At 61.9% G+C, this 22,939-nt stretch overlaps 2 protein-coding genes across 3 annotated transcripts; both read right to left on the bottom strand.

Moving 5' to 3' along the window:
* SLC39A14 (solute carrier family 39 member 14) lies at positions 1-12,854 on the bottom strand. 2 transcript variants are annotated; one of them, XM_072846339.1, is made up of 10 exons: positions 12,805-12,854; positions 9,319-9,398; positions 8,763-9,038; positions 8,489-8,675; positions 5,827-5,996; positions 5,201-5,323; positions 4,918-5,103; positions 4,442-4,649; positions 3,744-3,928; positions 1-3,406 (listed from the first exon to the last, which is right to left on the bottom strand). In XM_072846339.1, the coding sequence occupies exons 3-10, from the start codon at positions 9,021-9,023 to the stop codon at positions 3,260-3,262; spliced, it is 1,467 nt and encodes a 488-aa protein (XP_072702440.1). In that variant the 5' UTR covers positions 9,024-9,038; positions 9,319-9,398; positions 12,805-12,854; the 3' UTR covers positions 1-3,259. The 2 variants fall into 2 exon arrangements, with proteins under 2 accessions (XP_072702440.1, XP_072702439.1); XM_072846338.1 differs by lacking the exon at positions 12,805-12,854 and adding an exon at positions 11,619-11,880.
* Positions 12,855-15,018: 2,164 nt separating this feature from the next.
* Positions 15,019-21,999, bottom strand: PIWIL2 (piwi like RNA-mediated gene silencing 2). The gene is made up of 19 exons (XM_072846340.1): positions 21,883-21,999; positions 21,674-21,784; positions 21,252-21,369; positions 20,975-21,099; positions 20,789-20,869; positions 20,331-20,444; positions 19,916-20,104; positions 19,696-19,780; positions 19,464-19,550; positions 19,154-19,294; positions 18,938-19,051; positions 18,366-18,554; positions 18,119-18,220; positions 17,906-18,025; positions 17,577-17,665; positions 17,124-17,229; positions 16,158-16,411; positions 15,926-16,033; positions 15,019-15,330 (listed from the first exon to the last, which is right to left on the bottom strand). The coding sequence occupies exons 2-19, from the start codon at positions 21,739-21,741 to the stop codon at positions 15,174-15,176; spliced, it is 2,247 nt and encodes a 748-aa protein (XP_072702441.1). The 5' UTR covers positions 21,742-21,784; positions 21,883-21,999; the 3' UTR covers positions 15,019-15,173.
* Positions 22,000-22,939: the final 940 nt, after the last annotated feature.

Here is a 22,939-nt window from a genome sequence, read left to right on the forward strand (position 1 = left end):
ATTACAGAATATATTTTATTTATGGAATTTTACAAATAACTTTACAATTCACGTGACATAAGTTATGTTCTTTGTTTCAACGTGTATCTCTTACAACACCTGAGTTATTGAAATACTGAGATGGAACTTGAGCTTCGAATCGGACACGGGAAGGGAAACACGGATGAAAATCCATTACAAGCTTGATTTGGGTCACTTTCCCTCCTTGTCCTCCCGCCTGCCCCATCCCTTCCCCGACGACAGGTACCAGCCTGCCCAAGCCAGGAGCTCTCTCCCACCGGTCCTTCGGCGGAGGGAGGTTCTCCTCTCTGCGAGGAGCCTTGTTTCTCCAAGGGGTTTCACCCCCCCACACCCCAATTCTCTGGGTTGCAGATTTCTCAAAGTCAACTCAGTTGGCAAGAAATAGGATTAAACTTGAAACAAGACGACGACGGACTCACGATCCCCACCGTGTGCCGAGGGGCCCATACCAGCTCTGAGGAAGCCAAGCATCAGTCCTTGCCACGTTTCCAGCTCTCGGGGACGCAGAGGACCTCCCAGCCACGGTCTGCAAGCGCCTCGCGGGCCCCAGGGGACAGACAAGAAGATTTCCCCCCTCTCTCGCCTCCAAAACAGAGGCTTTTCCATCCGTGCGCACCGCTGAACGGCTCCGGCCAGCCATGACTTAGCCCTGGCAGTGCTATGGCTGCCCTCTGCCCCGTGGAAAGCCGCCAGCGATACAGTGTTTTCCAAATACTTCCTTGAGAGAGAAGAGAGGGCACATATGCCATTCAAAGGACTCAGTTTTTCCACATCAACTCGGTCAGACGGGGCTGCAGCTCTCTCAAGCAGGGAAAGGGAATTTCCAATACCACTTTCCTCCTGATTAATGAAAAATAGCAGCAACCTAAAGCACGGGTAATGACCGCGAGGGAAGAGTGACTTACAATGACCGTCCACACGAACAAGAGACACTGCACAGGATAAAGCAGAGCCTGTCTCTCCTTGAAGGCATCGCCAAAGGTAGCAAGCGGCCCGAGGACCGTGTGGCACCTCTGGGTTGAAGGGTGCTCCCAAGAAGGCTCCCTGCTCCTCGACACGCTGATATTTAACCTTCTGGGAGCGGGACAAAGCCAACAGCCTCCTGGGTGCCAAGGGGACAAAGTCAATGCCTGGCCTAGCCAAAGCCACCGAGAGCAGAGGTGCTGATCCACGAGGATACTGGCAGTGCCACATCTCAACAGGCAGAGACCTAGGGACTCAGGGACAAAGAGACCTAGGGACTCAGGGACAACTGTTAGGAGCCTAAGAGGAGCATCATCCAGCTGGTACCCAAGGCAAATTTAGGAACGACGGTGAGGTACTGGCAGACAGCGATCAAACCAGGGTACGATGCTACTGGATGGTGCCGAGCCTGCCCCAGGCTATGCCAAGGGCTGAGGTCCCTTGTCTCTTGCGACGGGCAGGAAAAGCACTCGGGATGCCCTCCGCTTTGCTTTCCAACAGGGGTGGAAGGGAAGGTGTGGGGAGCCTCAGCTCCAGCCCCCGGTGCTGAGCAGCACCGAGCTGAGGTGTCAGAATGGCCGTCACCCTGTCACACACACACCTCATGGCCACCTGCACAGGCAGGGAGCGAAGGAAGACGCTCAGTGACAAGCCATCCCCGGCACGTACACCAAAGCACTTCTCAAAGCCATCTGCACCACTCCTTCATCCCAGTCCAGCGCCATACCCCACCGAAATCGGCTTCTGCTTATCAGCGTGGCCACAAACTCACCGCTACTGGATGCAGGATAAGGTTTGGGGGGAGAAGGGGGTGCAAGGGAACCTCAAGCAACACGGGTGGGGTGGACAACATTATCAATATGATAATAAGTCAATTCACCTAGTGAATCTGGGGAAAGCCAGCCCAGAAGCAGAGCTATGAAGTGCCTGTAACACCCTTCTCTGGCTACTCCCTAAGGCTGGAAATGCACAACCAAAAGAGGTTCACAGTCTATTTTTGTAAAAACAACCCCCCCCACACACCCCGAACCTCAGCAACTCAGCAGCGTCAGTGTTTAAAAACCAGTGTCCGTTCCGAGGTGTCAGCGTGAGCTTGGTCACAGTGTAAGGACCGATCCCCCTGGCTGGGGAGCCTGTGGCCGGGCAGGGGCTCACCGTGCCGGCTCTGCCCTTAGCCCCGCGCTGCTCTTGTGCCCTTCTTGCCGGCATCGCCACACGGCTGCCCTCGTGGAAGGAGAAGGGTTGGTTTTTTTCCCCCCACGTACAGCAGCAGGGACCTAAGGGAGGTGTAAGAGCATCCTGCAAGCCTTCTCCCAGCCGCTGCCCCACGCAGCCCGCGTCCGTCAGTCCAACCCGCACGGGGTGTGGTTTGGTGTCCTCTGCTCCGAGCGCTGACGCCCAGAATGTGCTTTAAAAAAACCAAACCAAAACAAAAAAAACAACCCCTCTTCACCCTGCTCTTCCCAGGGCATTGTCCGGGCTGCCAAGGCAGAACAGGAGCAAAACCAGACATGGCTCCAGAGTCACGTTTCTGAAGACAGCAAGGATGATGCTCAAATCGTGAGCCGTGCTCCTCGAGCCTCCTCTTCCTCAGCAGCCCTCTGTGCTTGGAGGGCACAGCTCCAAGGACTGCCTGGTAGGTAACTCTCTCAGAAGAAGGAGGGTCTGTCCTGGTCTGTGCACTCCCGAAGCAGGATACCACCTCCCCACGCAGGAGAGAAACACCAGCTCCTTGCACGATGCCGGTGAACGTGGCGGGTCCCGTTCCCCTTCCTTGCGGTGGTGCTTCTCACCCCCTGCGCATCCATTCCCTGGCAGGTGAGCAGGCGGAGGCAGCTCGCGTCCAGCGCTAGCCCTGTACCCCACTGCCCCCCATCACGCACCCCCCGCAAAGGGGTCAGGAGAGCGTCACGTCCCATCGCACCGCTCCGAGCACAAGGAAGGGAGCGACATAGCTAGAGGAGCTCCTGTCTCCCAACTCCGTCCTTCCCAGGAGACGCGAGGAGAGAAGGGATACGACACCGGAAAGAGATCCTCTGGTCAGTTCGGTCCTGCGGCAACGGGGATTAAGCTCCCCTCAGCCTTAAACCAAAATAAAATGAAGTCTGGAATAGCTTTAAAAGCAATGCCTCTTCTGTAGTGTGATGTCAGTGCCCACACAGGTACCGTCATACGCTTGCAGCAGGAAAAGGAAAGAAAAAAAAAAAAGAACACCCCCCCCAAAAAAAAAAAAAAAAAAGGAAAAACTGGAACAGGGCTGCGAGTCAGGCTGGTCCTACCCTATCTGGATCTGGCCAGAGTACATGGTGAGCAGCACCATGATGGTGAACCCCGTCAGCAGCCCCGCGTTCTGGATGGCGAAGGTGATCAGCATGCTGCCGTTCTGCTCGTCCTCCTGGCTGACCTCATTCATTTCAGGGAACTGTGGCGGGAAAGAGAGAGCGATGGCAGGGCTCAGCGACAGGAGCGGCTCCATCCTTCCCCGCTGCTTCCCACCCTGCGCCACCATCCAGGCAAATATTCACCACCCGGCCCGGGGCTCTCAGCCAGGTCACCGTGCCACTAGCCCAGGAGGCAAAGCAAAGCGGCGACGAACACTGGCCACGGGCACAGAGCAAACGCTCCCTTATGCTCTCCATGCCTGCCTTGCCTCCAGGCTGAGGGCAAGCCAGAGCTCTTCCTAGCCAGGCAAAAAAACCCCCAAAACCCTGGCAAGGTCCCGACCGCACACCCGGCAGCCCCCCGGGCTCATCATTTACCATGTCAGCCAGCGCTATGTACAGAAACATCCCTCCGGCCAGAGCGAAGATCCAGTTGGCAGAGAAGTGGCTGCCGGCCACGATGCCGAAGGCCAAGCCCACGTAGCAGCAGCAGGCGGAGATGAAGTTGAAGAAGAGCGCTTGGCGGATGGTCATCCCGGCGTTCAGCAGGATGACAAAGTCCCCTGCGGGAGAAGAGGAGGGGGAGGATGAGGAGGGAGGGGGCTGTCACTGGGTGGGCAGCAGCACTGGGACAGCACCGAGGTGCTCGTATTCAGCACCTGCTTTTGCATGAGGTCAAGCGTGGGCTCCCCATGCCCGCTGGCGCCGAGCACTGACCGCAGCAGCTGCCTGCCAGCTCCTGGCCCTGCCCGCGCATAAATTCGGACATTCAAACCCAAACCGCTGCCCGCCTCCCCCCTCCCAAACCAACGAGGTGTTGGTTTTTTTTTTTCCTTCAGATGTCTCCATCTAAATTTAAATCTCAGACATCATATTACCTCGTTATTTTTAGAGCTGTGATTACTCAATGTAGTTTACAGCCTTGCCTTCCCCCCCATCATTACTCTGTTTATTCCACCCCACATTTGCCTTTCTCTTGAGAAACAACGGGTAGGACCAGGAAAGCGGCAGGGTTAGCCTTAAAGAGGGGCAGATCTGAGAGCCCTCGCAGCACCTTTCCCCGAGGACTCACGTACCCAGCTCGTGTGGGAACTCCTCGCAGAGGATGGCCACGGAGGTGCTGATCCCTTGGAAGACGGAGACGGTGAAGGAGGCCCCGATGGCCAACCCGTCGATGAAGTTGTGGAGGCCGTCGCTGAGGGTGATCATCCACGCCAGCGTGCCGATGTCAGAGTACCGCACCTCCTTCAGCCAGTAACACGCGCTCTGGGAGGCCTGCAGGTCCTGCCACGGCACCCCGACAGCGGGGGCTCAGCACCCAGCCGGTCTGGGGGGGGGTTCACTCCAGCTCCCTCCACCGGCCGGGGGAACCCACCCACCCCTCCACATATTAAATCCACACAAGGCTTGACCCGAGCTGTTTGCTTTCCACCATCCACAGAGGATTTTGTCAGGGAGGTGCAATAGGCTTCAAAACTGCTCTTTTTCATTGACAGGCAGGTTTTTTTTTTTCCACGCGCCCACCCGCAACCCCACGGCAGGAGGCACTAACCTGGACAGAGAGGGAGCCCACCACAACCTTCTCATCCCCGGAGGGGGTCTTACACTCCAGCTCACTGGTTATGTGTGGGATCATGTGGTCCAGGTCCCCGTTCTGCAGCTTCTCGGTGACCCCCTCCTCCTGGTCCTTCTTGGACGGCAGAGCCTCGGGGCCGTAGTGGCTGTGCCCGTGGTGATGCTGCAGGACAGGGGGGATTCACGGCTGTCAGCCACCCCTGCCATTTCTGCCGTTTCCCACCCAAGCAGCGCTCGGAGCAGCCCCTGCTCAGCCTCACCGGGTCCTTCTGCTTCAGGAGCATCTTCAGGACCTTCTCCGTGAAGAAGAAGAGGTAGAAGCCCCCGAACACCACAGCGGATTTGGAAACGTAATAAGCTTCTTGAGGGTTGAATCCAAACGCCTGCAGGCAAAAGGGGACAAGTGACAGGACTGAGAAACAGTCTCCAGCAGTGTCCTTCATCTGCCTTTGCCCCTGGCACCTCTGGGGCAACACTGCCGCTTCCTGACCTCTCTCTAAGCAGCAGCAAGCTCAGAAAACGCCTTTGTGCACCTTTAATCTCCCTCACTCCACCAGCCAAGCCGGCTGCGCCCCAAGGATTCACCACCCTGCACCAGGGCAAGGATGCTAAAAGCAGGCTTAGAAAGCCTCTGCTGTCTCGGCACAAAGGCGACCCGCTTGCAGGGCTAGAAAGGGTAATAAAATAGCGCTTCTCTGCTTGAAGCAGACCAAAGAGGGGCGAAACACCAGCTCCAACTGCGGTCCGGAGGGGCTTCCAGCCTCCGTACCTCGCTCTCGGCTCCCCTCCGCCGCCGCCTTCCCCTTCTCCAGCCAGCAAGCACCCAGAGAAAGAGAAACAGCCCCCAAGAGAGAGAAAAGGACAGACCCAACAGTCCTCACCCTACCTCCGGAATGAGCTGGAAGAGGGCGTTGGAGTAGAGAGTTCCAATCGCCAGAGCTATGAAGTAGAGGAGCAGCCGCTTGTAAAAGGTCTTCTTCATGAAGGGCACCACGCTGGCTCCCACCAGCGAGCAGAGGGAGATGACGGTCACGCAGAGGAAACCGTAACCCCAGACTGTGGCGTGCGTGCCAAACCCACCCCGGGGAATCGGACGAGGGGAGGTTGTCGGAGGGAAAGGAGATCAGCGTGGGGAAGGGGAGGGAGGGGAAGGAATCCACGCCGAAAGGAAAGAGAGAGGAGGGGGAGAGAGGGGGGGAGAGAAGAGGACATTCATTAGTGATTGCTTGTTCATCTGGCATTGGTTCAAGAGGGGCGAACCTGGTGCTGCGTGGCTCTGGAAACGGCTCTTTGGGAAGGGTCGGAGGGACACCCCACTGTGGAGCTCGCACCAAACGACCGGGAGAGGAGCCCTCCCTTGGAGCAAGCAGCTCTCTTTTAGCACCGGGATGAAGCTGAGTTTTGGCAGCCGGGCTGTTTCAGAGCCAGCACCCCGGCTCTGCTCCCCGAGCCCCCACGGGATATCGGGCGGCTGTTCCAGGGCCACAGAGCGCCGAGGTTCCCCGAGCATCTCGTACGCTCCATCCTCGTCCTGCAGCCTGGAGAGATGTGGCCGGTCCCCGCAAGCCGGCTGGGACTGGGATGCTCCGACTGATGGCGAGGGTGGAGCGTACGTAAGTCATTTCAGTTCCTGGCAGATCAGGAAATACAGGCGGCTCGGTTTTTATGTTTGGCAAATAAAAGTTGCAGTTCTGGAGTTGAAAAGGAGCCCTGGAAAAAACATCCCCTCACCAACACGGACGAGGCGTTTGCTGCCCAAGAGCAAAGCAGGCAACGCTGGGGGGCAAAACCCAGCGGCAGCAAAGGGTGCTCTGCTCAGAGGGAAACTCCTAAATGCAGAGTTTTAAGGCTGGATGTGCAGGAGCTCAGATCCAGCTCGTCTCCTCCCCAGGAGATGGGGAAGGGCTCTGTGAAGCCGCCTGGACCGGGGCCTGAGGAAGCACGCGTGTTTCGAAGGTGTCCAATCTGAGAGCGCGTGGGTGTATTTATTCAACTCCGGAACTGTGCAATTACAACACAATTAATTTGCGATGTATCTGTCAGTCCCATCAGAGCACCAGGAAACCTCACGTAAGCCTAAACCCTTGTGAAAACATCAGTCTTGTAAATCAGGGGGGGAAAAAAAGGCAATTAAATCATTTGTAAAAGTTGGCTGACTCGAGAGGAAGCCGATGCTTCTCCGGGCTGTTCTCTGTGCTTTTACACCGATATTTCCTCCGCCTTGCAAGTCTTTCTGTCCAGCTCATGCCACTAGCGCTGCCGCATCTCAGCAGCCTCAGAGCCGGGCAGCTCTGCGTGAAGCAGGGCTGAGCGCATCCCTCCAAGGGATAAACTCCCTTGCAAAGCAGACACAGCCCACGGGGCAGGAGCAAACAGCTTCTCCCAGCACCTTCCTGGACCTCAGACCTGGCCAGCAGCCTTGTAAGGACCGGCAGGGCGGGAGGGCACAGCCTCCCCACGCTGCCTGCACACCTGAGAGGGTTTCCTGGTGCTCAGAGGGGTGAGAAAAGCCCTGCGGAGCCCCTGAGACAAGCCCTCAGCCTCGGGTGATGGAGGGATCGGTTCGATTCGGCAGGGTGGAGGCAGAGAGGGTGCCCGGAGAGCTGCCCTCAGAGACGGGAGAGAGGCAGGGACTTTCTACCGCACCTCTGGGATGAGCTGGAAGAGCGCGTTAGAGAGCAGCGTGCCGATGGAGAGCGCGATGAAAAACGTGAGGACCCGCCTGAAAAAGGCCTTTTCGGTACACGGTACGATGAAGACTCCGAGCAGGGAGGCCACGTTAATCATCGACACACTGAGAAAACCAAAGCCCCACACTGCGGAACGAGAAGAAACGAGGGCCAGACATTACCGAGGCTCTCGGTGCGGGGAGATGGGGAGGACCCCGAGACCCTGGATCCGGGCAGGAGGAAAAGGCTCGCTCCGGGTCTACGCCCCCACGCCGGGGCCAGCCTCGCCGCACCGGAGCGTCTCTCCTTTTGCTCCGGACGCTTCAACTGCGACACAAACCGTCGTTTTTGTTGCAGGGCAGGTGGAAATGAAGCCACCAGGTTACTTGGAAGATGCTTTCCTGAGCCAGCCCCGGCCTCGCGGTATGGGAGAAGCCAGTGCTGTGCTCAGGGCAGCTGACCCAAGATCTTGGGCATCATCAGGACCTGGACGCATGGAAGCTCATGTAGCATCCGCTGGTGGCCAGCGGGTCCCTAAACGTGCCAAGCCATCCCCTCCCACCCACGGGGACTTGCAGCAAGGTCCCCATCATCCAGCTATCCCAGAGAGCCGTACTGCAGGCACAGCTCTGACCTGCGGCGTCTGAGATTGGAGGCAAAACCACACCGCAAGCAAACAGCACAAACGACACCGAGGAAAACCCGTCAGGACTCCCAGCTGCTGTAGGCAAGCTGCCTCCTCTTGTCTCTGCCAGACTCTGCCTGTGCCCCAGAGCCGGGAATGGGAACCGGCTGTCCCGCAAGTCCCGGGCTGCCTCACGTCCCCGAGCTCCATATCCAGGGCCGGGCAGTGTTCGTGCCCCCTGGTTCCCCGCTTACCTTCGGCCGAGCTGGGTCTGCTCTCCTCCGTCTGCTCATTTTCCTCATTTTCCAGGTTCTCGGAGGCGCACGCCCCAGACTCCAGCTGCTGCAGGATGGTGGGGCAAAACTCCTTGAATTCGCTGTGGCCCACGGCAGAGCCCTCGCTCAGATTGTGGATGGCAAAAAGCTCGACGGAGCTGAAGCACTGGGGAAGGGAAGAGACAGGAACGTGCCTTGAGACTCCCGCAGCTCTGCAAAGAGGCTTTGGGGGTCTGCAGAGCCCCTGCCTTACCCGAGAGAGATTCACCCGCTGCTGCGGCAGCTGGGAGACGTTGGCGTGTCCCACTCCCACGTCCAGGCGGTTCAGCAGGGCCTTGAGCTGCTTCAGGCTCAGGGTTTCGCTCTCGCCGTACCGCTGGAGGAGATCCTGCAGGAAGGAGGCTGCGGAGAGCGACGGTCCTGCGGCACCCCTGCCCGCCCAGACCCGTGGGCAGGGGAGAAGGCAGAGCAGCACGAGCAGGCAGCAGCCCCGAGGGCCTGCGCTGGGGATCATGGTGTCTCGGGGATGCTGGAAGAGAAACCACGCGCTGCTGTTAGCTTTAGCATCCCCAGCGGCTCCGACCACCGCTGCTCTTCCACCCCACAGCTCCATCAGGCGATGGCAGATTTCTTCCCCAGGGAGCCCCAGGCCGGGGGAGCACGCAGCTTTGCACAGTGCTTGAGAGCACCCAGATCCCGAGGTGGGGCTCGACATCTTTTCACAAGCGATACAAGACCCACCGCTTCTCCTCCACCCCGAGCCAAACCCCCGGCACCACCTCCCCAAGCGCCCCGCTCCCCTCACTCACCACGGCCGTGTGCCGAGGGGTGGGAGGCTGCCGGGACACGGCTCCTGGGGGTCCTCCAGCTCCGCAGCACCTCGGGATCCCTGGGGAAGAGCAGGCAGTGGTTGGAAAGCAGGCAGCAGCGTGCAGGCAGGGCTGCGACGGGGATCCTGCACGTGTGCCTCCGCCAGCCGTGCGGCCAGCAAGCCCAGCGCAGTTAATACCAACGCCAGCTGCCGAATTCGGCTCTCCGTGGGGCGAGGAAGTCACGCACCGGCTCCCAGCCACGCTAACGCCACGTCGGGTCCCCCTCGTGCCACCGGAGCCGGGACACGCACCCCTCGGGGACCTCTTCCCACCCACACTGGCGTTCGGAGGACACGGGAGCCCAGGGGCCAGAGGTGGCTTTTTCATTAGGTTATATTTTAACTACGATAATTACAATAAACCGGGTGCTTCCCAGCCGCAACTGTAGATGCCTTTATAGTATTTGCCTAGAATTAATCCTTGCCCTCTCCACTCCTTTCATATAAGCCGGGAATCAATAAAAGTGGGGTGGCAGAGATCGGGGGAAGCCGGGGTTCACCGCCAACATGCCTTGGGTGCAAAGGAAGGGGCTCGGAGAGAGGGTGGGAGGCCAGGCACGACCCGCACGTCCACCTTGGGCAGCACCCAAGAGGCTGGAGCGGGGCCCGGGCTGCTTTCCTGGAAAAACTTCACCAAAAGGTGGACGGTAAATTTGGGATTCACAAGGACAAGCAGAAAATAATTCGCTATCCACCGCCTCCGTACACCCAGCAGCCGTCCCGTTCCCAGCCCAGGGCTCCGCTCCCCTCCCAGGGGCTTGGGCACACGCTGCCTCGTGGTTTCCCCTTCTTGGGGGAAGCGGTTTGCAGCCCCGGGACGGTTCCTGCACCGTTGTACACTGGGTCCCATCCGGCTCAGCTCTGCCCCGGCACGGGACCTGCCGCCCCGGCCAAGCCGCGCTCCCGCCGGCCGCTCCGGCACCCCGCCACGCTCGTCCCGTGCTGATGGCTTGCAGATTTCAGTCTCCTCCAAAAACAAGCCCAAGACATTTTTGAAGCCCGGCCAACCAATTGTTCTGAAAATAACCTGGGGCCGGGTTTGCGAGGCACGGTGCTGCCCCGGACGGCGAGGCCAAAGCCCGCCAGGAACCCGTCCCCCTCCGAAGGTGCCCACATTCCCGCAGGTTTTACAAGCTTACCACCGCTTTGCGAGCTTTGTTTGGAGGTTTTAGCCTCCTCCTGCCAGGGCTTAGCTTGGATGCTTTGGCTTAACCCCTCTCCTCCCAAAATGGGGGAGCGAGCTCATCTGGTGAGGTGCTGGTGGTGGTAATACCGCTCGGTGGGGGTGCACAAGGGACCTCTGCCTCTTCAGCAACCCCCAGGGAGAACCGGATGCCTTCCTCTGCCTCCCCCCTACCCAAATCCACCCTTCCAGATGGGTCCTCCCTGGGCAATGCCCCGTCGCAGCCCCAGGAGCGGCAACCAGCCCGGGCGACCACGTGGGACATCTGGGTGGCCGGTGACTCCCACAGGGTACACAGGCGCTGGCACAAGGCCCACGGTGGCAAAGGCCTCTCTCCTGGCAGCACCGCATCCCGGGATGGGGACACCGGCTGCCCTTCCCTCTCCGTGCCGGTCGAGCGCTCCCCGCGTCCCTTGTCCTGCCGGGAGCCATCGTGCCTGGAGCACGCCGATTATCGCCGGCCCGTGCCAAGGCACGCAGCCCTCTCCAGTGCCAAAATCACCCCCGGGGTTTCTCCCAAAACTGGGCTGAGCCGGGCGCACCCAGGGTGGAAAACCGGACCTCAACTTTTACCCAGCTGCCAAACAAAAGGCAGGATGCGGTTTGCAGGCAGAGCCGGGCAGGGGTTTGAATTGCACAGGCTCGCTGCTGTTTCAGGGCAGAAACGAGGTGGAGCAGCCGCCCCTCGGGAAGAAAAGGGCTCGAAGAGGAACAGCCCGGGGGTCTCCGACCCCCCGAACACCGTGGGCAGCCCAGGGCAAGGCAGGAAGGTGCCAAACGCATCCAAGCTCCCCCATCGCGGGGGCAAAGGGGAGCTGCAGCAAACACCCCGGGGACACAAGCCCCTGCTGCGGTCTCTCCATCACCGCCACCGGCTGAGCGGGACCCCCTCAAAGCCCCCCAGCCTCCTGCCCGCTACCTTCAAGGACGTCCTCTCGCCGGCCACGGGACCCGCTCCTGGGGCCCGGAGAGCCGCGGTGCCGCGCACGGCCCGGCGCCTGCCTGACCTACTTTATCGCTCGCTGCCGCGCTGGGACGGGACAGAGAGAACAAACCTCGGCCACGGGGAGGGGATGCCCAGGAGCCGCCTGCCCCGGCTGTCCCACGGGAGCGATGCCCGGAGGTGACGAGAGTCCAAAGGAGCTGCCGGGGCCAGGCAAAGCCCCTCTTCTTTCCCATCTCCCTTGGGTTCACTTCCCAGAGCTCATCGATCCCGGTTGCAAACCACCCCCCCTCTGAGCGGGAAGGTGACGCTGGGAACAAGAAACGCTGGCAAAGCCGAGCACGGCCCTGACGACATCAACCCCGTGCCAGACGCCTCCCGAAATCCCGCACAGGGACGGCTCGCTGTCGCAAAGCCGGAGAGGGGCAACGGGGGTCCCCAAAACTCTGCCGGCCTGCACCCCCCCCTCTTGCCAGGGTGGTTTGCGGCCAGCGGTCCCAACCTCCTTCTGGAGCAAAAGCCTCTCCACGTGTCTGGCAGCGAAGGCAGGACCTGCCTGCTGGCAGGGAGGGCTTCCATGCCCTGGGGCACGTCCGCGCCCCGGAGGGATGGCAGCCCGCCGCGCTCACGGCCGGGCCACGGCCTCCCTTTGCTCCCCCAGACTGCCTCCAGTTAATTTCTTGTCCCTTAATTTCCCCTAAAACCCTGCCCGCAGGCCCCGGTGCGGGCAGTAAAACCGGCTGCCCAGCAGCACCCCCGGCCATCCCACCCCACACCGGCCCCCCAGACCTGCCCTGCTGCCCCCCGGGCTGGACCTGCCCGCTGCCACCCCCCGTCCCTGCCCCATCCCGAGGCCAGTCCCCATCCCACAGCCGCTCCCTGGCCCCTTTGCCCCCTGCCCCAGCCCCAGAGCTCGCACCGGTGGTGCCAGACCCCATAGCCGGGTCCTCCGCCCCACAGCCGGGTCCTCCGCCCCATAGCCAACGCTGCCTGCACCCTCACCTGGCCCCAGACCCCACGGGCAGTCCCAAAGCAAACCCCATAGCTACCCCCAGACCCCACGGCCGCCCCTAGGCGCCGTCCTTGACCCTAAACCCGGTCCCAAACCCCACGGCCGGTCCCCGCATCCTTTCCCGCATCCTTTCCCCCATCCATCATCCCCAGCCCCATCCCGGGGCGCGGGGCCTGCCTCAGCCCGGTCCCTCGCCGCCCTCCCCGCAGGGTCCCGCAGCCGGTTCCCCACCCGTGCCCCATCCCATCCCCCCACCCCGCCCCACCCCGGCCCATCCCGACCCTACCTCCCGCTCCCGCCGCCGCCGCCGCCGCCCGGTCCCGGCCGCGCAGGGCGCACGCTCGGCCGGGGGCACGGGGAGCGCTCCCATTGGCCGGCGTCACCGCAGGCCCCGCCCACTCCCCCCGCGATCCCGGCCCCCCCCCCCCCCCCCGCCGTCCAGCGCCGAGCACCGCGGCACGGCCGGTGGGGCGCGGGGGAGCGGGCCGCCCACGGACCCCTCCCGGGGGGACAGGGCACCCCACGGACGCCCCCGGCCACCCCTCAGGGGTACAGGGCACTGCACAGACCCCCCGGGCACACCCGGGGGGCACGGGGCACCCCTTAGATGCCCCCCAAGCAATCTTTGGGGGCATGGGGCACCCCACGGACCCCTCCCGGGGGGACAGGGCACCCCACGGACCCCCCTGGCCACCCCTCAGGGGTACAGGGCACTGCACAGACCCCCCCCAGGCACAACCTGGGGGCACAGGGAACCCCTTAGACCCCCCCAGGCAATCTTTGGGGGCATGGGGCACCCCACGAACCCCTCCTGGGGGGACAGGGCACCCCATGGACCCCCCTGGCCATCCCTCAGGGGTACAGGGCACTGCACAGACCCCCCAGGCACACCCGGGGGGCACGGGGCACTCCTCAGACCCCCCCCCAAGCAATCTTTGGGGGCATGGGGCACCCCACGGACCCCTCCCGGGGGGACAGGGCACCCCACGGACCCCCTGGCCATCCCTCAGGGGTACAGGGCACTGCACAGACCCCCCAGGCACCCTCTGGGGGCACGGGGCACCTCTCAGACCCCTCCCAAGGGGACAGGGTACCAAACAGACCCCACCTGAGGGGACATGGCACCCCAGGGACCCCCCTGGAAGGGACCAGAGGGGCTCCCCGGGGGGGCTGAGCCCGCCAGCCTGGCAGCCAGGGGCCGTCCCGGCTCTCCTCCCCATGCCAAGGAGCCGGCAAGGACAAGGCAGCCTTTCTCTCTGCCGGCAGCGGCGATGGCGCGATATAAAAAGCTGGCTGGTGGGAGGCCAGGCACGCCGGGGGCCCGGCTGGCTGCCCCGAGCCATCACCCCCACTTCGGCCCCAGCACCTCCCCAGCCGCTCGGGGCCAAGCTTCACCCTGCGCCAAAACAGCGGCCCGGGCTGGGCGAAGGCTGCCAAAGTCCGCCGAGGCTGGCAAATAAAAGGGGATAAAAGCCGCTATCAGCGAGGGGCGACGGTGAATGATTAACTCAGGGCGCAGGGGACGAGGCGCCGGCTCCTGCAGCATCGTGTCACTGCTGTGTCCCCTCCCTGTCCCCTCCATCCTGGGAGCCCCCGGGAAAGAGGGGGGTGGGTGTGTGTGGGGGTCAGGATGTCCCCAGGAGCACCCAGCCCCTTCACCCACCCCCCATCAAGAGGGAGCAGCTGCCAGCAACACTTTTATTGAAGTTAACAGAAAACTACAGTTACAGAAAAAAAAAAAAAAATATTTTCAACTTTTTTGGCATAAAAAGGGAGGGGAGAGGCTGGGGGAGGCTCCTGCCAGACCCCCAATCCCTGCCGGTGCTTGCACAAGGGGTGGGTCGGGGGCACGCCGAGGCGAAATCCAGGGGATTTGGGGGATGCTCTCACAGCCTCTCCGCAGCCCCCCAACAGCTTCAAACTCAAAGGTCTCAAACATCTCTTGACCGCAGCAGAGAAACACCTGAAACAGCTGAAAACTCAAAGACCTGCTTTTCCCTTGGGATATCAGCTCCTATCAGCTGCACAGAATAATAATAATAAAAAAAAATAAAGACTTCTTGGAAACTCAGTGACCTTTTAAGCACGTGACAACCAGCTGAACTGGAACGGGGTTTGTCAAACAGGAGCTCGAAAAAGCAAAGTACAATTTCAAACCGTCAGCTGTCTCGATGGCAATGCAAGAGACTGTGGAGAAAAAAAAATCCCCAAAATCTTTGGGTTTCGCATCCAGCACCTGCACGGGGCAGGGGGACGGGCAGGGATGAGCTGCAGCCCGTGCTGCGGGAGCAGCATCACCTTTTGGGGCTCATTTATTCAAGCCCCTTTGCTGGGAGGACTGGAAACCAGCAGGCAGAGACTGGCAGCCCCGCAGCAACGGGGTTTTGCTCCAGGGTTATTCCCATGGAGATGAATCCCGGGAGCCCAGGGCTCCAGGGCCGTGCTGGCACGCTGGAGCGCTTCCAAGCATCCTTTTAAAACAACAATAAAAATGAACCCAAGAACCCATGCGGAGAAATAAATTAAAAAAATAAATAATAAAAAAAAAGCCATACTTAAGGAAAGGAAGTCCCTCTTGCAGGAGACTTAACGGCAGCAGCTGGGGGAGCCGAACCCCAAAGCGAGCCCTTTCGCCCCCCGTTGCCAGCACGCCGGCTATAGGAAGAAGAGCTTGTCGCAGAGCTGGGCGCTGGGCTCGTGGTGCAGGACCTGCCCCGAGAGGAAGGCCAGCTTGTGCGCGTACTTGCACGGGGCAGGGACGCGGACGGTGCCCGGCCAGTTCCAATAGAGGTGACAGAGCTTGAAAGTCAACCTGGGGACAGCGAGAGGAGAGGACGTCAGTGCTCCCTGGCACGCCGGCGCTTGCAGGATCGATGCTTTGGGGCCGGATCCTGCTCCCTAAGGCAGCGCTGTGCTTCGGCAGGGCAGCGCCGGCTCCGTCAGCTCCAGCAGCTCTTTGGCTGCGAGGCCAAACCTGCGCACAGGGCTGTTTTCTTCCCGACTGCACGAGTTAAAGGCCAGGCTCTGCCTGGGCACCGAGAGCGGCTGATTGCATTAATTACCCGGGTACTATTTGAGCCGCATTTCAACCGGCAGCAGCTCTCCTGCAAGGCCACCCAGGCCAGCACGGCGTGACAGATTTTTTCCTTTATCACCCTTGCAATTAGTTCTTGCCCAGAGAGGAGGCAAGACAAGATGCAATCCGCCTCCTCATCCGCTGTCGAGTCCTCCCAGCTAACCCAGTATGAAGAGCAGACTCAGCCCAGTGCCTGCACGGGTACCTGCTGCCCTCCCCGCAAGCTCCAGGGGACTGTTTCGCAAAAAACCACAGATTTGGGGGGTCAGACACGGGTCCCCACGCTGCAGGATGTTGCGGGGGTGGGGGGCTGTGGAAAGCCTGCCCTTACCTCTGCAGGTGCTCGCAGCTAAGGTTGGCCGTGTTCAGCACGCAGATGTAGCGCGTGGGGATGCTGCAGCCCTGGCGAGAGTGATGGGCCAACAAAAAGAAATCCTGCCTGAAAGGGAGGGAAGGGCAAGGTTTTTGGTTTTTTCCACACGAGGTTTCTTTGCACGCGAGGTTTCTTTGCGCCCCGTGCAGCTCTCCCAAAAGCAGCCAGCGTTACTGCCAGTGCCACTCACCAGTCCAAGCTGGTGACAGTGTGGTCGATGACCGTCCCCGGAGGAGGGGATGTGAATTGCTCTGCTGTCAGGGTGTAGAAGTTGGTGCTGATTTGCTTCTGCACCACCATGACCACCATGCTGGGCTGGTAGTTCTCAAAGGTGTCGAAGCACTTCTGCATCTGCGGGATCTCGTATTTGAGCACGGTGTCGAGCTGGCTGTCGGACACGCCGTCCCTGTACACGACTATCTTCTTGGGCAAGCAGTGGTTCATCTGGGGAAGCGGAAATTGGAAGAGGTCACTGGTTTTTCCCCCTCCATGCCCAGGACTGGCTGGTGGGGGGGGGAATGCGTGCCCCGGCAAGAAGCTGGGCGCTCGATGCCCACCAGGTCTCCAGGGCTGACAATTCAGCGGTCTCGCAGCCTGTGAATTCAACCCATCGCCCTCAAGCTTTGCAGAAAGCCCCTAACTACACTCAGCCCCAGCAAATGCATTTCAAAGCAGGTTTCAGAGGGGCTGGCAGGGCAGAGAAGCACTAATCCTGCCCGTGGGCACGCGTTCGGTGACCACCAAACTTCCAGTTTTTAGCACCCGCAGAGAGATGGGAAAATCCCAAGAGCGGGTCCCTGCTGCTGATGGGTCCTGGCCCCCGCCCCATCACACGCTGCTTTTCTCACGCTGGGGACGTGGGACAAGAGGACAGGGCTCAGCAGTTCGACGCTGATACGAGCAGAGGCGTAACGTGGCACTTCACCCAGTGCAAACTAATACTCGAGGCAGGTTTGCACGTTCCCGAGATAAGGGCGAGCCTCCTGGGGCGTGCGTGGCTGCGGGCGCTGCATCCAGTCCAAAGGCTGCCGAGGATGTTTGCTCACTCGCACGCACTCGGGCCGACAGGTTTGGGGTGTTTTTCCCTTGTTTTAAGGAGATATTAAATCATGGGAGGGTTTTTTTTGATAGCGCCAGGCTGGGGGTTTGGCCTCACCTCATGGAAGTGCTGGAGAGCATCAGCCAGGCAGAGCCGCAGGCTGTCGGCGATCTCCTGGTGCGGCATCTGGAAGACCACCCTGGAGTACCACTTGGTGAGGACGCTGGGGATGGAGGGGTGACGAGCGTCAGGCACCCACCTCGCCAGCCAAAGTCCACCGAGCCATTGCGCAACCGAAACCGACCCCGGCTCGGCGCTCGCGGCGCCTTTCCCAGCGATACGGTGCCGAGGGCGTGCCAAAGGCCGCTGCTGCCTGCGCCGGCAGCCAGCGACGCCCGACGGAAACACGCTGGCAGACGCCTTGCTGAGCGCAGCAGTCGGGGAAGGCATCAGCTTCGCCCCTTTCCCGGCAAAGGGGACGCAGCGGCGATGCTGCTGTGGGATCCCCCCCTACCCCGCATCCCCAGGGTGGAGCGGGAGGAAAGCCTTCCCTCCCGAGGCACCACGTACTGATTCATGCTGGCCACAAAGCCGATGACGGAGCGCATCCCTCTGCTGCGGCCGTGGTAGACGTCCATGCCGATAACCATCAGCTGTTTCTGGGGGGAGAAAAAAAAAAGGCAGGTGGGAGTTAGGGGTAGGTCAGACACCTCCGGGCTGCCCTGCCTGGGTCCCTGCAGCTGCGAGGGACGTTGAGCACACAAAACGGGAGACGCCAACCCCAATTCTGCAGGCGGTTCATCCGCATCCCCAGAGGGAAGCCCACGACCACAACAGTTTACACCCTGGAGCTCGCAAACTCATCGCACGCGTGTGCCGAATGGTTTTCCCCGCCTTACCAGGGGGATGTCGACCCCCCAGAGCTCGCCGCCCAGCTTGCAGTTCATCTGCAGCAGGACTTTCTGGACCACGGTCCTCATCTTGCCCGACTGGCCCGTGAGGGACTGCGCGTTGATGACCTGCGGGGGGGGGGGAAACAGGGAAAAGCGCGGCTGGAGATGCCCACGGCTTCCCCACGCCGGTGGTCCCCTTCTGCCAAGCCCCTCGCCTACCTGGGAGGGCACGGGGGACTGCACGCAGCACAGCTTCTTGATGGCCCCGTACAAATCCTCCCGGCTGCTGGAGATTATGCACAGGAGCAGCTGCACCTTGTCCTGCGGGGAAGCACAGCAGGGGAGGGTGACACACAAGCATCAGATGCACGGGGATCCGAGAAGACCCACCGACTGCGCAGCCCTCCCCAGCAGACGCGTTAACCTTGCGCTAACCTGCGCTGTCCCTCCGAGCCCCCCGCCTCACCTCGCTACTCAAAACGCTTCGGATGGTCTTGGCATAGGTCTCGATGCGGTCGTCCTTCAGCTCCACCAAAGCGGGACGGCTGACGTGCATGCCGATGGGGCCGCAGACGCTCTCCATGGCGGCCACCAGATCCTTCGCCAAGTCCTGCAGGCGCTTTGGGTAAACCAGCAGCCAGTAATTCATGGCGATCTAGGAGGGAGGCAAGGACAGCCCTTGCCTCGGGGCTGGGGCTGCCAAACCACGCAGCTCCCAGCCCTGCAGCACAGAGGGAAATTTGGGAGAGGGAAAGCGGCCCAAGAGGAACCTGAAGGGCACAGGACAACATCCGATTCCTGCAGTCTGAAAGCCCTCAGCCACTCCAAGAGGAGGTGGGAAAGCAGCCGCTGTGGCCACGTACCTCTAACCTCCTTAGGAAAAACAAGCTGAAGCATAAAGCCAATATAAATAAGGGAAGGGTTTTAGCTCGAACAAGCTCAGACGGGAGCGGGACAGACGGGATGCCAGCACTAAGAAAACCCATCCCAGTTTTCAAACAAGGGGATGTTGTTGCAAGGGCCGAGCCGGGGGCTCACCGCCGAGATGGAGGCTTCTCGCGTGACCTCCTTGTTCCAGCTCAGATCCTCGCCGGGGATGAAGGAGCTGTGCCGCAGGTTGATTCTTTCTGTGGGCAGGACTCGGCCCTGGGTCTAAACGGAGCAGAAACCCATGGCAGCTCCAGTGCCGCCGCGGTGCAGCCATTGCCTCCGTTCCTGGGGGGAGCTCGGAGCCTGGCCCCCCACAGCCCTTACCCTGTGGATGTCTGGGTCCAGGCTGAGCCCCCAGTGCATCAGCTCCCTCGAGGCCTCCGGGCTGTCCTTGATCCTGCGCAGGAGGCTGGTGAGACGCACGTAGTGCTGCCTGGGGCTCTGCAGCATCTCCCGCATCACCTCCTGCGGCAGGCGGGCACGGGAGGAGGTGGGATGGGGAACCCCCAGGTGTGATGGGGGGGGGGGGGGGCTCTGAGCTCCCCCTGGCAGTGGCTGGCCGGGGCTCAGCTCTCCAAACCGGGCAACGCCGGCTCGGGTGAGCAGGGACCATCAGATGCAATCATGCTCTGACCTTCACCATGCGACTGTCCTTCCTTATCTCGGGGACCCCGGTCATGAAGGTGAGCTCCGGCACAAGCAGCACCATGTCCAGCCGACGCTGCAGGGAGAGGGACAGGCACTGTCAGCACCCTGAGGGTCTGCAGGCCCCTGCCCTCCCAGCTATGGGCAGGACGGGGCTGAAAGAGCCGAGAAAAGACCGTGGGTCTCAATTTCCCTCCCCCAGGTCTCCGTGCCTGGCTCACCCTCCCCTCCGGCGTCTGTTTTTCCCTGGGCCTGTGGATGAGCAACGGCTGGTCCAGCTCCCTGATGGTGATCCCGTAGGCTTTGCTGGAAAAACAGCAGGGAGATGGCATCAGGCGAGATGTTCCTGCTCCTGCTCACCCACCTTGGGTCGGAGCCAGGCATCAAGCCCTTCCCCACGGACAGACGCTCATCCCAAGGGATGCTCCAGCAGGTCCCTACCTGTAGTAGTCCACGAAGGTGATCTCCTCGCCACTGGTCAGGGTGAAACTGTCCCTCGGGGTCTTGTTCCAGTCGATGTCGTCAATGCGGTAGGTGCGGTTGTTGTAGCGGGTGATGACCACGCTGCCCACCAGCTGCTTGGTGCACTCGTCCTGGAAGCTGCTGAGGCTTTGCTTGTAGATGGTGTGCCTGCAGCGGGGAGAGAGGGAGGAGGAGAGACTCACGGCGACGTTCCCTGCCCACGCTACCCCAAAAATAAAATGCCCTTTGCCAAACGGCACCAGTGGCCACGGGCCCAGTGATCACGGCTGGCACTGCCCTCGCCAAGAGCCAGCCCCAGGCACGCGGCTGCTGGAAAACCACCCTCAGCCCTAAAGCCCCGCAGGGCTCCTCCGGGCTTTTTCCCTTCTCTTACATGAAGTTCAGGACGGAATCGCTGCGGATGACTTTGTGGATGGCATCGACCAAGAGGAAGAGGCCGCCGTCCTTCTTCCGGATGCTGACAGAGTACCCCGGCCAAATCTGCAGCCTGTGTCCGGAGGGGAAAATGCCCAACGGCGCCTGGGTTAAAACTGGAGCCGCCTGCACGGTGCTGCCAGAGGAGCCGGGCAGCTGTCCCGCTCGCCAAGGAGCGCTCAAAACACACGGCGATTTATTTCCCAGCTGGCTGCCAGCTTTCAGCTAATAACCCCTGAATTGCACTGCAGAAAATAGGCGCTCTGAGGCCAGGCTAACCAGAGCTGGCCAAGAGAGCTGACCTGGCAAGGACTTCCGAATTTCCAGCCTTGCGCTACTGCCAGGGGGACAGGGATGTCCCCACCTTGCACTCACGCGCTTGGGCAGCAGCAGGAGGAAACCGTGTCCAGCACCCACCTGTAATGCTGTAATACGGTGGCCTGGGCAGGTTCAAAGAAATTCCTCCTAACAAGCTTCATATCTAAGATTCTCATCACCCTAGGAAAGAAAAATAAAAGCAGCGCGGGCTCAGGCTTGGAGGGAGGAGGAGGAGGAGGAGGGTCTCCTCCTCGGAGTTCAGGGAGGGTCTCTGCCATCTCTCACCTCCGGAAAACCACGTTGTAGAAGGGGATGCAGAGATCCGAGCTAGGCTCGAGGACCTTGGTGATCTGGATGGTGATGGTGATCTCCTCCCCGCTGCTCTTCTTCTGAGCCTTCAGACTGACCGGCTGCGGGGTGAGACGGCGTGTTAGCCAGGGCGGGAGGGACGCTCTCCTACCCGGCACATTGAGTGGAGATCTGGGGGGGGGGGGGGGGCATCCCTGTGCCCCCAAATTGGCTAGAACAACCTCACCCTGCCACGGAACACATCGCCCCTTACCTGGGGGAGCAGGATGGGCAGGTAAAGGATGGAGCCGTCGAATGCGGTCACGTCCCCCGTCACTGCCCGGTGCTCCTTCAGCATGGCAAAGCGCGTGCTCCTGCACTCCACCTCGGGGCTGCCGGAGACAGGGACGCATCGCCTGCCTCCGCCGGCAAGTCCTCGGTCTTTTAATCCTCCTCTGCCCCCCTGCGAGACCCTGCTCAGGACCCCAAAAACCCCACGAGGGGGAAAAGCCAGAGCTCATGTGCTTTGCTGCCCTGCAGCAGCTCTGCCCATAGGCGCCGTGGCCACGCCGGCCACTCCATCTAGCGGCTACCGGGATGGAGGAAGGGAGGGAGTGACACGGAGGGCTCTGCCCAGGGACACCCACCCTTCGAGGGGCTGCGAAGGAGCATGGCCCCCCGTGTCCACGTCGATACCTGAAGGTAACGTGGTACTGGTAGACGGCTTCGTTCTGGCAGTGGATTTTAACTGAGTTCAGCCCCATGGCTAAGGCAGTTCCCTTCGCTGCCGGCTTCGTCCCCGGTGCCCTAGGAGAGACGGGGCAGAGGCAGGGTGGCCAGCTGCGACCCCAGCCGGCACTCAGACCCCAAAACGTGGGGCTGGGGCTCACCGATCCTTCACTTACGGTCTGCCAGCAGCCGGGGGGGTCCCTGGAGCGGGTGCGGGTGGCAGGGAGGGCCGGGGTCCTGGTGGGTGCAGGGTGGGTGCAGCAGTGGTGCAGGGCTTCCCGTGGGATGGCACGGCAGCGTTTCTCCTGGGGGGATCAGGCAGCGTGTCCCCTCTGCCTCGCCACAGGATCCTGTGTCCGCGGCATGGGCAAAGGTGAGCCCCGGCACGCTGGGTACGTGCCAGCAGCGTCCTGGCTGCAAGCCCCCAGCGATGGCCCTCCCTGCCACCCCCTGCAATCCCCCCCCCTCTGGCAGCCGGGTCCCCCTGCTCATGCCCCACACACAGCAGGTGCTCCCTGCCTGGAGATGCTCGAAACACCGAGATTTGGCACCGAGCCGCCGAGCCGCCACACCACCGAGGGAGCGGAGCAGGAGGCGGCGCGGGCCCCGGCTCGGTCACGCCAGCGGTGTCACCTGCAGGGTGTCCCCCAGCCCGCCGCCACCGGGGTCGGCGACTAAACCATCAGAAGGACTCGGGGCCACGGCAGGACGGGGGACAGGGGGCAACGGGGGGACTCACCGCCCACGTGTGGGGAGCGCTGCCATCGCTGCCGCCCCCTCGTCCTCCTCCACCGCCGGGCTGGGCCGTGCCAGAGCCTCCACCACGCCGGTGGTGCCACGGCCTGCGGGAAGAAGCGGGCACGGTGGGTGGCAGTGGGGGGGAGGGGGGGGCCCGGCCGGGCATCCCCGGCCCCCTCGGGCACAGCCACCCACCGACGGGCCAGTCCCCCGCCTCCAGAGAGGGGCAGGGCCGCTCGCCGAGGCCCAGGCCGCACAGCAGGGCGGAGAGCGGCGCCAGGGAGGGCCGGGGCTCGGGCGGGCCGGGCTGGGGCAGGCGCTGGGTGCGGCCCGGGAGCCCCCGCAGCCCGCCGCGGGGAGCGGGGGCCCGGCCGGGGCCGGGCAGGCGGAAGGGCCGGGCGGGATCCATGGCGGCTCCGTCGAGGAGGGACGGCCCGCGGCGGCCGGCACGCTGCCGCCGCCTCACTGCGCAGGCGCGGCTCCGCCCACCCACCG

This window comes from Ciconia boyciana, chromosome 25, assembly GCF_034638445.1.
Source record: "Ciconia boyciana chromosome 25, ASM3463844v1, whole genome shotgun sequence".
In the NCBI taxonomy this organism is placed as follows: Eukaryota; Metazoa; Chordata; class Aves; order Ciconiiformes; family Ciconiidae; genus Ciconia; species Ciconia boyciana.

Coding starts and splice junctions, on each gene's coding strand:
- SLC39A14 (XM_072846338.1), bottom strand. CDS start 11,742: ATGGGAAAGAAGAGGGGCTTTGCCTGGCCCCGGCAGCTCCTTTGGACT. Junction 9,399..11,618: donor ATCCCCTCCCCGTGGCCGAG/GTTTGTTCTCTC, acceptor GCTCTTCCCCAG/GGATCCCGAGGTGCTGCGGA. Junction 8,676..8,762: donor AGCGGGTGAATCTCTCTCGG/GTAAGGCAGGGG, acceptor TCCCTTCCCCAG/TGCTTCAGCTCCGTCGAGCT.
- PIWIL2 (XM_072846340.1), bottom strand. CDS start 21,741: ATGGGGCTGAACTCAGTTAAAATCCACTGCCAGAACGAAGCCGTCTAC. Junction 21,370..21,673: donor CAGTACCACGTTACCTTCAG/GTATCGACGTGG, acceptor TGTCTCCGGCAG/CCCCGAGGTGGAGTGCAGGA. Junction 17,666..17,905: donor GGGGGGTCGACATCCCCCTG/GTAAGGCGGGGA, acceptor TTCTCCCCCCAG/AAACAGCTGATGGTTATCGG.